The sequence below is a fragment of the Natrix helvetica genome (assembly GCF_964273705.1).
Source record: "Natrix helvetica genome assembly, chromosome: 7".
NCBI classification, from domain to species: Eukaryota; Metazoa; Chordata; class Lepidosauria; order Squamata; family Natricidae; genus Natrix; species Natrix helvetica.
Genome location: NC_138558.1, coordinates 5,700,697 through 5,713,301, shown reverse-complemented (window position 1 = coordinate 5,713,301; position 12,605 = coordinate 5,700,697). Strand labels below are relative to the sequence as shown.

Genomic DNA, 12,605 nt, shown 5'->3' with positions numbered 1-12,605 from the left:
GCACAGGTAGACTTTGGCTTACAATATTTCATTTAATGACCAAAATTACAACATCAGTGGGAAAAAAACAAAGATTTATCACCATTTTTCACACTTATGATTGTTGTGTCGTGTAATCAAACTTCAGAGTCGTGTCAACTAACTCATACTTATGACCGCTGCAGTGTCCCAGGGATCGCGTGATCCCCTTCTGCGACCTTCTGGCAAGCAAAGTCAAGGGGGAAAGGCAGATTCGCTTAATGACCGTGTCACTAACTGCACGACGGCAGCCATTCACTTAACAACTGTGTCCAGAAAGGTCGTAAAAGGGGGCAAAACTCACTTAACATCCTGCTCTACAGATGGAAAATCTGGCCTCGCTTGAAGCCGCAAGTGGAGGCCTACCTGCATTTGTCTTATTTCTATGCTTGTAATCTTCGTTTGACCTCCTCTGCTTCGGACGTTTCCGCTAGTCATGGACCTAACGTGACCGGCCTTTGGAGAAGGTCGGTGAGGAGGATGGGGGACTAAACATTAAGCTATCTAATGAGAGGTTGAGGGAATTGGAAAAGTTTCGCGTGGAGAAAAATACGAGTGAAAGGGGAGGTAATAGGTCCCCGCAGCTCTCTGAGATGATGGTGGAGGGAAGGTCAGGACCTGTTCTCTGTCACTTCGGAATAATGGATTTTTTAGAAATAGAAAGAAGGGTTTCAGGTGAATTTTAAAAATAGAAAGAAGGGTTTTCGGGTGAATCTTAGACAAAAAAAAAATGAAAAAAGAAAACCCCAGTAAGAACAGTTTGACAGAGGAGGCAATTAAATCAAGAGAGAAGGTAGCTGACTCTGCTTCACTGAACGCATTCAAGACATCTGGGCCGGCATCCGTCAGAGAGAGTTTTAATTTAGATCCCTGTGTAGCAGTAGTGGGTTCTGGCCGGTACGCCCTGGGAGCAGCAGGCACAGTTCCGGTACGGTGCTTCAGAGGTCCCACCCACCAGCCCGCATTCCTTATCTGTATTTGACCCGCCATTTTGGCACGCGCATGGAGCACACGGCACCTGCGTGACGCTCCATCAAGCACCTGGAGCGTCGCGGGTGGTGAGTGTGCAGGTCTGAACATGGTAGACGCCCGGCCCCATCGCAGTGTACCAGTTGCGACAGGATCCGGAACCCACCATTGCTGTGTAGATGATCTTGAGAAGGGAGGGGAAACACCTTAGTGGTCCCTGAGCTTACTCGTTTTCTGGCAGATGTTTTGTTACCCAAACTAGGTAACCAGGGTTGGGATCTTGCCGGTTTAATAAACAGTTCGGGGATTGCATGCTTTGAGCGTGTGCACAGTTTTAACAAAACTTACCTTCCATGTTACTTCTGTAACATGGCTGAGGCACGGCAATCCACTCTGCTGTGCAAATCAGCTGAGAGGATATAGGTAAGTAAATTGTAGGGACGGGCCTGCAGGGCCACCCAATCGTCAGAGCGAACCGGTTCGCTCCCCAACTGATCGTCGGAGCTACCGGTTCACCCGAACCAGTCCGAACTGGCTGAATTCCACCCCTGTAGCAGGGGTGAAATTTTGCAGGTTCAGGAGAACCGATAACAGAGATTCCCCCTGGAGTGGAGAGGGATTTGGGATTTTGCAGTATCCTTCCCCTGGAGTGGGGAGGGAATGGGGGTTTCTTCCCCTGCCATGCCACAGAACCAGTAATAAAAAAACAATAATTTCACCACTGCCCTGTAGGTAACATCACCAGTACTAGTTGTGATTGCGAACACTGGTGAGGCTACCTAGTTTGGATCACGATTGCAAGAAGACAAGCAAGCCCAGAGAACACTAAAGACCCCGCAGGTCACCCTGAGCTATAAATATTCTCCTTTCCTAGATGGCCTAAATGACTCTTCCAGCTAAGCGTTCGTCATCTTCAAGAAGCTCCCAGGACAGTGATGGCAAACCTCTTCGGCATCAAGTGCCCAAACTGGGACACCCGTGCCTCTGCAGTGCCGGAAACCTGAAGACTAGCTGGCCAGCATGCGCAGCTGGACTTTGGGTTGCCGGGATGTGCATGCGCACCAGGCAGCTGGTCTTCGCATAGGCCGTAGCACCGGAAATCTAAAGACCACCTGGTTGGCGTGCCCATACTTTTTTTTTTTGCTGTTTTGGGGGGCATTTTCAGGGCATTTTTGGTGCCATTTTCAGGTCGTTTTTCAGGGTCGTTTCAGGCCATTTTTTGCCCGAATATGGCCAGAAAATGGCCCATTTTGTGGCTGGTGTTTGGGCTGTTTTCTGGGCCATTTTCAGTCTGAGAAATGGTCCAAAATCAGCCGATAAACAGCCCAAAAAACGGCCTGCTTATTGACCATTTTTCAGGCTGTTTTCAGGCCGTTTATCGGGCCGTTTTCCAGCACTCTGGCTCCTGCGAAGACCAGCACGCCTGCCGAAAACCACAAGAGCAACTGGCAACGGCACACGTGACCACAGGGAGGGCTCTGCATGCCAACTCTAGCATGCGTGCCATAGTTTCTCCATCATGGTCCTAGGACATTAATTTGGAAGAACCACGTTTGCCCTCTGAGGAAGATCTTACAGAGGTTCTTCTGTTACATAGCATCATCTCAAAGTAAGGTCTCTATTCTACTAAATCTACAGGTAAGATGATCTCAAACGTGAGGTCCAGAGGCCCCTCTGTGAATGTCTCCAATCAGTGTGGTCTAGTGAGTAAGGCACCAGTCTAGAAAGTGGGAGACTGTGAATTCTAGTCCCGCCTTAGGCATGAAACCTAGCTGGGTGACTTTGGAACAATCACCAGGAGCCTGTGAGTTCTGGTCCCACCTAGGCATAAAAGCTGGCTAGGTGACTTTGGAAAAATTACCAGGAGCCTGTGAATTCTAGTGCTGCTTTAGATATAATAGCAGGCTGGATAACTTTGGAACAATCACAGGGGAACGGTGAGTTCTAGTCCTGCCTCAGGCATGAAAGCCAGCTGGGTGGCTTTGGGTCAACCACTAGGAGACGGTGAGTTCTAGTCCTGCCTTAAGCATGAAAGCCAGCTGGGTGACTTTGGGTCAACCACTAGGAGACGGTGAGTTCTAGTCCTGCCTCAGGCATGAAAGCCAGCTGGGTGACTTTGGGTCAACCACTAGGAGACGGTGAGTTCTAGTCCTGCCTCAGGCATGAAAGCCAGCTGGGTGACTTTAGGCCAGTCCTTCTCTCTCAGCCCAACTCAACTCAACTCAACTCAACTCAGACCTGTCGTGGGGAAAATAGGAAGCGGAAAGTTGATTGGATACATTTTCCACCTTAAGATTTGTAAAAATAATTTTTTACAGGATACAAATAAAATAAAAAAGGAAGGTGTGTTGGATACGTTTGTGAAAAACAATAAAAGCGGGATACAAATAAACACATAAATAAATAAATACTCTGTGGTTTTATGATTTAAGCTCTGGAAGAACCACATAAAAAGCACTTAGTAACAAGCCTGTAGTAATGGCTTCTCTGATATTTTTGGTAAGGCAATGGAGGCGTCGTTGCTTTATGTCTCCTACAGCCAAAGATACAAACCTCTTTACGAAAACAGGATTGGCAGAAAGATTAGTTTGAAAGCCTGCGTGATTGATACATTTCCATGACAAACCACTTTCAAATATTTAGCAGTTATAATAATAATAATAATAAGCGACACCCACAAGTGAACAGGTTCCATTTCGCGGATTATGGGCAGCGGGACACCTGAGTCAGATTAAAAACGTTTAGCTTATAAGCACTGAGAAATCATTCTAAAAACCCACATTTTTACAAAGAACCGACCCTTCTAAAAATGTCTGAAAGGTACAATTAACTAGACTGGTAAGTAATCAGGTTTCAATTTTTATTTTATTTTATTATTTTCAGTTGACTGTTTGCAAATGATTGATTCCTGCAGACTCCAAGCCAATGGGTGGATTGATTCAATTCTGTTATTCAGCTTTATTTTTGGGGCTACTTTTTAAATAGCCATTCTTTGTTTTGCTCGCTGTGAATACTGATTTTCCCTGACGGATGAGAAAATAAATCGAGGAGATGGGGGGGGGGGGAGGGAAGGGAACAAGTACAAATATTAATTTAATAAATGAATAATTTTATTTATTATTGGGACTTTGAAGGGTATGGCATACCACTTGGATGTATGTTTGTTTTAACACAGAGGCATTTCTGCTGCCTTTGTTGATTAGAAATAACCTCCCTTTCTAATTGACCTGAATTGGATAGGACGGGTGAGCAACTTGTGGCTTTTAGCCCAAGCTTGAAGATGGCAGGTGAGATCCTGCCGAAAAGTTGCAAAGACAATCTCAATCTTACACGGGAAAAGACCCGAATACAACAAAACCAGCATACCTACACCCGTGAAAATCTACGAAAACAAATATATATATATATATATATATATATATATATATATATATATATATATATATATATATATATATGTGTGTGTGTGTGTGTGTGTGTGTGTGTGTGTGTGTGTGTGTGTGTGTGTGTGTGTGTGTGTGTCTGTGTGTGTGTGTGTGTCTGTGTGTGTGTGTGTGTGTTGTATTTGTACTGATAAATAAATAAAGGGAGACTAGTATAGATCTATTTCGAGCTAATTAGCTCTCAACAACACAAATATAAAAAGGCAACTTTAAAAATAAAAATATGGTTTTCTGCCTGCATGGTCTTCTGTGATAAGCCGAAGGCCAGAAAGAGGGAATAGTGACCTTCCTCCCATATTTAGTCATACCAGGGGTTGTAACACAAATACATATATATATATATATATATATATATATATATATATGTATGTATGTATGTATGTATGTCTGTATGTCTGTATGTCTGTATGTCTGTCTGTATGTCTGTATGTCTGTCTGTCTGTCTGTCTGTCTGTCTGTCTGTCCGTCCGTCCGTCTATCTATATGTGTGTGTGTGTGTGTGTGTGTTGTATTTGTGCTGATAAATAAATAAAGGGGTTGTAACACAAATACATACCTATTTCCCTGGCCTAGCTGATAAGGAAGAGAGCCTGTGGCTTAGTGGCAATTACATCGGCCTAATATGCAATACAGCCCTGGTTCGATTCCCAGTAAGGGTATGGCTAGCTGATGAGGGCTAAATAGCTTGAAATAGATCTATACTAGTCTCCCTTTATTTATTTATCAGCGCAAATACAACACAAATATAAAAAGGCAACATTAAAAATAAAAAATATTTTCTGCCTGGATGGTCCTCTGTAATGAGCCGAAGTGCTAAAAGAGAGTGGAGATTGGTTCTGTTTAGATACAAGTGGCTTGCCCTGTCAAGGTTGGTAAGCGATAAGTAGTGATTAACACCCAGATTAACACAAGACTAACAATTAAGAAGTAAACAATACCCCAAGGACCAATGGAGACAAATAAACAAATAGTGAAACACACCTTAATAGAGGAACCACAAAAAACACTCCCACCAACACTATCCGGGTAAGCCAGTAGTGTATAAAATAGTGCAAACCCCACTCCCTTCTAGGACTGAAGATGTTACCTAGTTGGGTCATGAAATGTCTGCATATAAACAGCCAAGCTCAGAGAGCCAAATGGAATATGTAGAGGAGACTAACTGATAACCCGGCATTGCCCGGGTATTTATTTATCCCAACCTTCCTTCCATGAACTTCACCGCAATTTATAATGTTGGATTTTCCCCCTTGCCAGAGGGAGCCCCCTTGTGGAGTACTGTGAAGCGGTTACCATGGCAACTCCACAGCGCTGTACAGTAGAAACCATGTTAAGGCAGTATGGTAGAAGCCGTTTTAAGGTACAACAGGCTGTATCTTAACAGAACACACACCCTGAGGGGTGTTAGGGATGTCTTATCCCCACAGTATTTGTTTCCAGAGAGTAAGACATTGGTATACCAAGTTTGGTTGAAATTGCTTGAGGCGTTCCAGAGTTATGCTGGAAGACACACACACACATTTACACACACAGAGAGAGCCGATAGATAGATAGATAGATAGATAGATAGATAGATAGATAGATAGATAGATAGATAGATGATAGATAGATAGATAGATAGATAGATAGATAGATAGATAGATAGATAGATAGATAGATAGATAGATACTGTAGATGATAGATAGATAGATAGATAGATAGATAGATAGATAGATAGATAGATAGATAGATAGATAGACAGAGAAAGAGAGAGAGGGGAGCTAGGGAGAGAGCGTGGAAAAATAGATAGAAAGCGGGGAGATAAATGAGATAGATGATAGATAGATAGATAGATAGATAGATAGATAGATAGATAGATAGATAGATAGATAGATAGATAGATAGATGTTAATTGTCAGGTGATCACACTTACACAGCTGCATTTACAGCTGTTTGCAGCATCTCATAATCACATGACTGCGTTTTACAATGGTTTTGCCCAAAACTTGCATTTACTTCCAGTTTTTGGGAAACCGTAGCGTAGCAAAAAATGGATTTGCTTAGCAACCGTGGCATTCGCATTTGTGACCGCTGCATTTGCTTAATGATTGGGGGGGGGGGGAAATGTTGTTGCAATGTATGACCGTAATGGGCTGTCTCAGTTATGGTCATAATTCGAGGACTACCTATAAAGTCAAGGCAGGCTGATTTGAATCTTTTAGAACAGTGTTTCTCAAACTTGGCGACTTTAAGTCCTGTGGACTTCAACTCCCAGAATTCCCCAGCCAGCTATGCTGGCTGGGGGATTCTGGGAGTTGAAGTCCACAGGACTTAAAGTCGCCAAGTTTGAGAAACACTGTTTTAGAAGGTAAAAGCAGCAGATATCTGCCCACCACTGATGGCATCCTTTAAAAGTGTCAAATTATCCCAATGCAAGTAGATACCTGTCTTCGTAGGTCTCTCGTCTTCTTGGTCATCTTGTCAATTGCGATGTTCAGCGGGTCTCCTTTCTCCTTCCTTCCAGTCTGTTTAAAATAAAAATAACATATATTAAGAAATTAAGCGGGAATAAAACAGATATATAAACTACAGGCGGTCCTTGACTTACATTTATTTTTGGGGTGACCGTTTAGAGGTTTCAACAACACTGAAAAAAGGGACTTGGGACCAGTTTTCACACTTATGGCCGTTGCGGCATCCGCATTTCGTCACATGATCAAAATTCAGATGCTTGGCAACTGGCATGTACTTATGACGGTTGCAACGTCCTGAGGTAATGTGGTCACCTTTTTGACACAAAATCAATGGGAAAGTCAGATTCACTTAACCACAGTTGAACCCCAAAACCTAGGCTTTCCAGCTGCACGAAGCCGAGTCCTGGTCCCGATAAACCCCTTTTATTTAATTGACAGTGAATTCCTCTCCAGCAAAGTCTTTCCTCTCCCACAGTCTTTCAAGATAGTCCACAATTACCGACCTTTATCAGGCTTGGAGAGTGGCCAGGCCGAGATCTTTCAGACGCCGCAATATTTGGCGAGAATGCAGGGATGAACTAATGACCTCCTGCAAACTCCACTCCCCTTTCGCTCCCCTTTTATTCCCTCTGGGAGGGGCCATTCATCGTCCACCTGTGGCCTTACTCCCAAGTCGACCCCTGTTCTTTAGCTCTTCCCTTCATCTGGCAACTCTGCGCATGCACACACTGAGAAGAGGCTCCAGCTGTTCTTCTGCCTCACTGATGTCTGACTCTGAAGGCAGCTGATAACTGTCATATGGCCCTGGCCCCCTCTCTGCCTCCGACACAGAGCCCTCATCAGAGCCTTCCCCAGACTCCAGGACTGGCCCAGGTTCCTCCCCGACCTCCTCACTGTCCGAATCTATTGCCAGATCTATTTGTGCTGATAAATAAATAAAGGGAGACTAGTATGGATCCATTTCAAGCTATTTAGCTCTCATCAGCTAGCCATACCCTTACTGGGATTCGAACCAGGGCTGTATTGCATGTATTGTATGTATTGCATACCAGGGGTTGTAACACAAATAATAAATAAATAAATAAATAAATAAATAAATAAATAAATAAATAAATAAATAAATAAATAAATAAATAAATAAATAAATAAATAAATAAATAAATAAATAAATAAATAAATAAATAAATAATAAATAATAAATAAATAAATAAATAAATAAATAAATAAATGTGTGTATGTGTGTTTTGCATTTGTGCTGATAAATACCAGGGGCATACCAGGGTTGCAACACAAATACACACACACACACACACACATATAGGGCATTGCCCTATTATACATATACATATACATAATAGGGCATTGCCCTATTATACATATAATTCTCTCAAAGGATGGTTTCTTTGTTCATTTGTGTCAGCAGGATCATGACTAAAAATAAGAATACTACATGACATAAAATTCAAAATATAAAAAGCAAGATTCAAATACGTACAAATTAAACAGATATTGCAAGATCCAATCTGGGTCAGTCACCAGGAAGCAGAAGCTTTGCATACCTCTGGTCCCGGGGACCGACCCAATATGGATATTGCAACTAAATGATCTAGGGACACATATATTTGCTTTCGTTCGCAAACAGATCTTGCCCGGAAATCTTCTGTTTAAGATTGAAGGATGGTATCAACAAAGCATCTGTAGACCAGGGGATCGCTGCCTACTAAACTGGAATCTTCTGGAATCAAGGAATCTTCTCCTGGATCTTAGTAATCATCCAGGAAAGCCGAAGCAAAACAAAAACTTTTGCAAATGAGCTTGTAGTATCATATGAGCTCGCTTATCATTGCTACACACTTGGGACGTCAATGCACCAATTCAGGATTTTTCCCCCCCTCGCAAACATTACTCATCTGGTTTTAAATCCACTGAAATTGACCTTAGCTATGCTGGAACAACTAGACACAAGGACAGTTTTTCCCCCCAAATGCCATCACTCTGCTTAACAACTAATTCCCACAACATCAAACAATAATTTACTAAGACTGTATTACTATTATTCTTCTCTTCCTTCCTAGTATCTATCTCTCCCCACTTATGACTATAACCATCTTGCTAGTATCTCTACCATTTATATTGTTTTTATCATTTCCTTGTGCGATTGGATAGCTTATTAGTAACCTGGACTATCACTAAGTGTTGTCTCTTTTCATGCTTGATGAATGCTTTTCATTCTCCTTATGTACACTGAGAGCTTATGCGCCAAAGACAAAGTCCTTGTGTGTCCAATCACACTTGGCCAATAGAGAATAAAGAATTCCATTGAATGTAGATGTGACCATCTTGAAATAAAAGCCCTTTCTCGTCTTGAAGTTCCACCCTAAATGTCTAGCTGTCCTTCAACTGCCTCTTGATCCATTGATTGACACTCTTCCCAAAAGATTGCCAGGTAGCGAGAATCTGCCCGCTGGCATCGCGGTTAAAAAGACCTGCAAATATAAGTCCCGTTCCCTGTGAAATAATCCACTCTACGGGAGGATTTAAACCAAGGATTTAGCCTTTGTGGACAATTTTGTTTCCCCCCCCCCCAAAACACTCAGCAAATCTAACGGCTTAGAGTGCTGCTCGAGAATTACATTCCTGTAACGCCCTGGCTCGGCTGCGCAACTCAATAGCTTCAACAACCTCACAGTTGTGTTCCATCAAGAACTTGAAGAGTGAAATACACAGATGGGTGACTGGAAGCATCTATTATCCAAGAAGACCCGCACGCCAGTGAATGTTTTAGATTAAACTGTTAGATTGTTCAGGGTCCTATTTCTATTTACTCATTTATTTATTATTTATTTATTTGTCAAACATGTACGAGGTAACAGGTATAAGTATGAACATAAACAAAGGAAGTAAATACAGATAAATGGGGACCGTAGGACAGGGACGGTAGGCACGCTGGTGGGCTTATGCACGCCCCCTTTACAGAGCTCTTAGGAATGGGGTGAGGTCCACGGTAGACAATTTGAAGTTGAAGCTGTGGGGGTTTGAGGATGTAACAATGGAGTCCGGTAGAGCATTCCAGGCATTGACCACTCTGTTGCTGAAGTCGTATTTTCTGCAATCGAGTTTGGAGCCGTTTACCTTGAGTTTGTATCTATTGTTTGCCCGTGTATTATTGAGGTTGAAGCTGAAGTAGTCGTTGACAGGTATTGTAGCAGATAATTTTGTGTACTACGCTTAGGTCAGACTAAACACGGTGTAGTTCCAGGTTGTCCAAGCCCAAAATTTCGAGCCTGGCGGCGTAAGGGATTCTGTTGTGAGCAGAGGAGTGGAGGACTCTTCTCGTGAAATACCTCTGGACTCGCTCGATTGTATCAATGTCCGATATACAGTGTGGATTCCAGGCAGACCAGCTGTATTCGAGGATTGGTCTGGCAAAGGTTTTGTACGCCTTCGTTAGCAATACAATGTTACCGGAGAAGAAGCTTTGCAAAATTTATTTTCATTTGGTTCGTCGCACAGTCAACCAGAGGTTCAGGCTGGTTTTGGTATTTCTGTCCACCGCTTGAGTCCTTCCCAAGGACCTGGGATAGGCAGAGGTGGATGTCGGACGGCTCTGCAGGTCTCGTTGCAGGATTTCAGCTCTTCTGAGGAAAGCTGCCTTTTGCAATTGACCGACGGTGAATCTGTCAATGCCAGTGGCACTCCAGTTGTTTTGGAGATTGCACCCAAAGCGCCTGTATAAATAAATCCCCGAATTACAACAGTCCGTTTGGTGACCGTTCAAAGATTCAGCGGCACTGATTTAAAAAACGTGACTTAATGACCGGTTTTCACAGTTACGGCCTTTGCAGCATCCCCAGGTATCACGTGATCCAAATTCAGGTGCTTGGCAACTGGTTCATTATTTATGACGGTTGTAGTGATCCTCTTTTGCGACCTTCTGACAAGCAAAGTCAACGGGGAAGCCAGATTCGCTTAACAACCGTGTTACTTACTTCACAACTAACGTGATTCACTTAACAACTATGGCAAGAAAGGACACAGAACGGGGCAAAACTCACTTAAAAACTGTCTCGCTTAGCAACAGAAATCTTGGGCTCAATGGTGGTCCTAAGTCAAGGACTACCTGTGATGCATTATTACCCTGTATTTTAGCCTTCTCCCTCCCTCCCCTCTCCCTCTCCCTTTGAAAAAATAAAAGAAGGACCGGGGGTGTGGGGGGAAAATCTGGCAAATGGTCCTTGCTATAAAAAGAACATGAAGAGTTTGTAATCTCCATCCTGCCAGGCTGCAGGGCTGTTGCCCAGGATAATAAGCAGGGAAACAGCTTGAGGACAGAAGGAGAATGTTCTTTATGGCACTCACAAGGCCCATACCAGCAGACTTTAGGGTCAGGATAAAGCTGCCTTCCACCTAAAATATTCTACTACCACCACCCCTGTCTAAACGCAGACGATTCTCAATGCAGGATTTCGAAAAGGAAACAAGAAGGAGGTATGGAGCAGAAAATGAAGTTCACTTTGAAACTCACTTTGTTTAGACCAGGGGTGTCCAAACTTGGGAACTTTAAGACTTGTGGACTTCAACTCCCAGAATTCCCCAGCCAGCTGGCTGGGGAATTCTGGGAGTTGAAGTCCACAAGTCTTAAAGTTCCCAAGTTTGGACACCCCTGGTTTAGACCTTAAAAAAAGACAGAGGGGAATGAATCCCGAGTCACACATTTCTTTTTTTGAATAGGTCCAGTTTTCTCAGTTGTGGGTCCCTTGCATCAACAGAACAAACCCCAGTTCTTTCTGGAACTGATGATGTTACATAGCTGGGTAATGAAACGTCTGCAAAAAAAAACCTATAAAACGGAGAGGGCACCAAAGGCCCTCCACAGTTTCCCTCCTCCTCCTCTTCTCTTTTTCCTCCTCTTCCTCTTTCCTCCACCTCTTTCCCCTCCTCCTCTTTCTACCTTCCTTCCTCCTCCTCCTCCTTCCAAAACCCCCTCCCTTCTAGCACTGATGATGTTCCTTAGTTGGGTCATGAAACGTCTGCAAGAAAACTATAAAACTGAGAGAGCACCAAACGCCCACAGTTTTCCTCCTCTTCTTTCTTCCTCCTCCTCCTCTTCTTTCCTCCTCCTCCTCCTCCTCCTCCTCCTCCTCCTCCTCCTCCTCCTCCTCCTCCTCCTCCTCCCAAACCCCTCTCTCTTATAGCACTGATGATGTTCCCTAGTTTGGTCATGATACGTCTGCAAGAAAACTATAAAACTGAGAGAGCACCAAAGGCCCACAGTTTTCCTCCTCCTCTTCTTCTCCTCCTCCTCCTCCTCCTCCTCCTCCTCCTCCTCCTCCTCCTCCTCCTCCCAAACCTCTCTCTCTTATAGCACTGATGATATTCCCTAGTTTGGGTCATGAAAACATCTGCAAGAAAACCACCAAGCTCAGAGAGCACCAAGGACCCCACAGTCCTCCCCCTCCTCCCTGCAAACCCCCCTCCCTTCTAGCACTGATGATGTTCCCTAGTTGGGTCATGAAAACATCTGCAACAAAAATATGAAGAACGGTTGCAGGAACTGCGTAGGTCTAGTTTAATGAAAATAAGGACTAGGGGAGACATGATAGCAGTGTTCCAGTATCTCAGGGGTTGCCACAAAGAAGAGGGAGTCAAGCTATTCTCCAAGGCAACTGAGGGCAGAACAAGAAGCAATGGGTGGAAACTAACCAAGGAGAGAAGCAACTTA

The 12,605-nt window shown here is 43.5% G+C and overlaps 1 protein-coding gene across 8 annotated transcripts in view; it reads right to left on the bottom strand.

Moving 5' to 3' along the window:
- Nucleotides 1–12,605, bottom strand: part of CTNNA2 (catenin alpha 2) — a 653,992-nt gene that overhangs the window by 182,342 nt on the left and 459,045 nt on the right. For all 8 annotated transcript variants that reach the window (XM_081960368.1, XM_081960363.1, XM_081960364.1 and 5 more), the window contains exon 8: nt 6,854–6,934. In XM_081960368.1, coding sequence (XP_081816494.1) covers nt 6,854–6,934 — 81 coding nt within the window. The remainder of the gene's footprint in view (nt 1–6,853; nt 6,935–12,605) is intronic.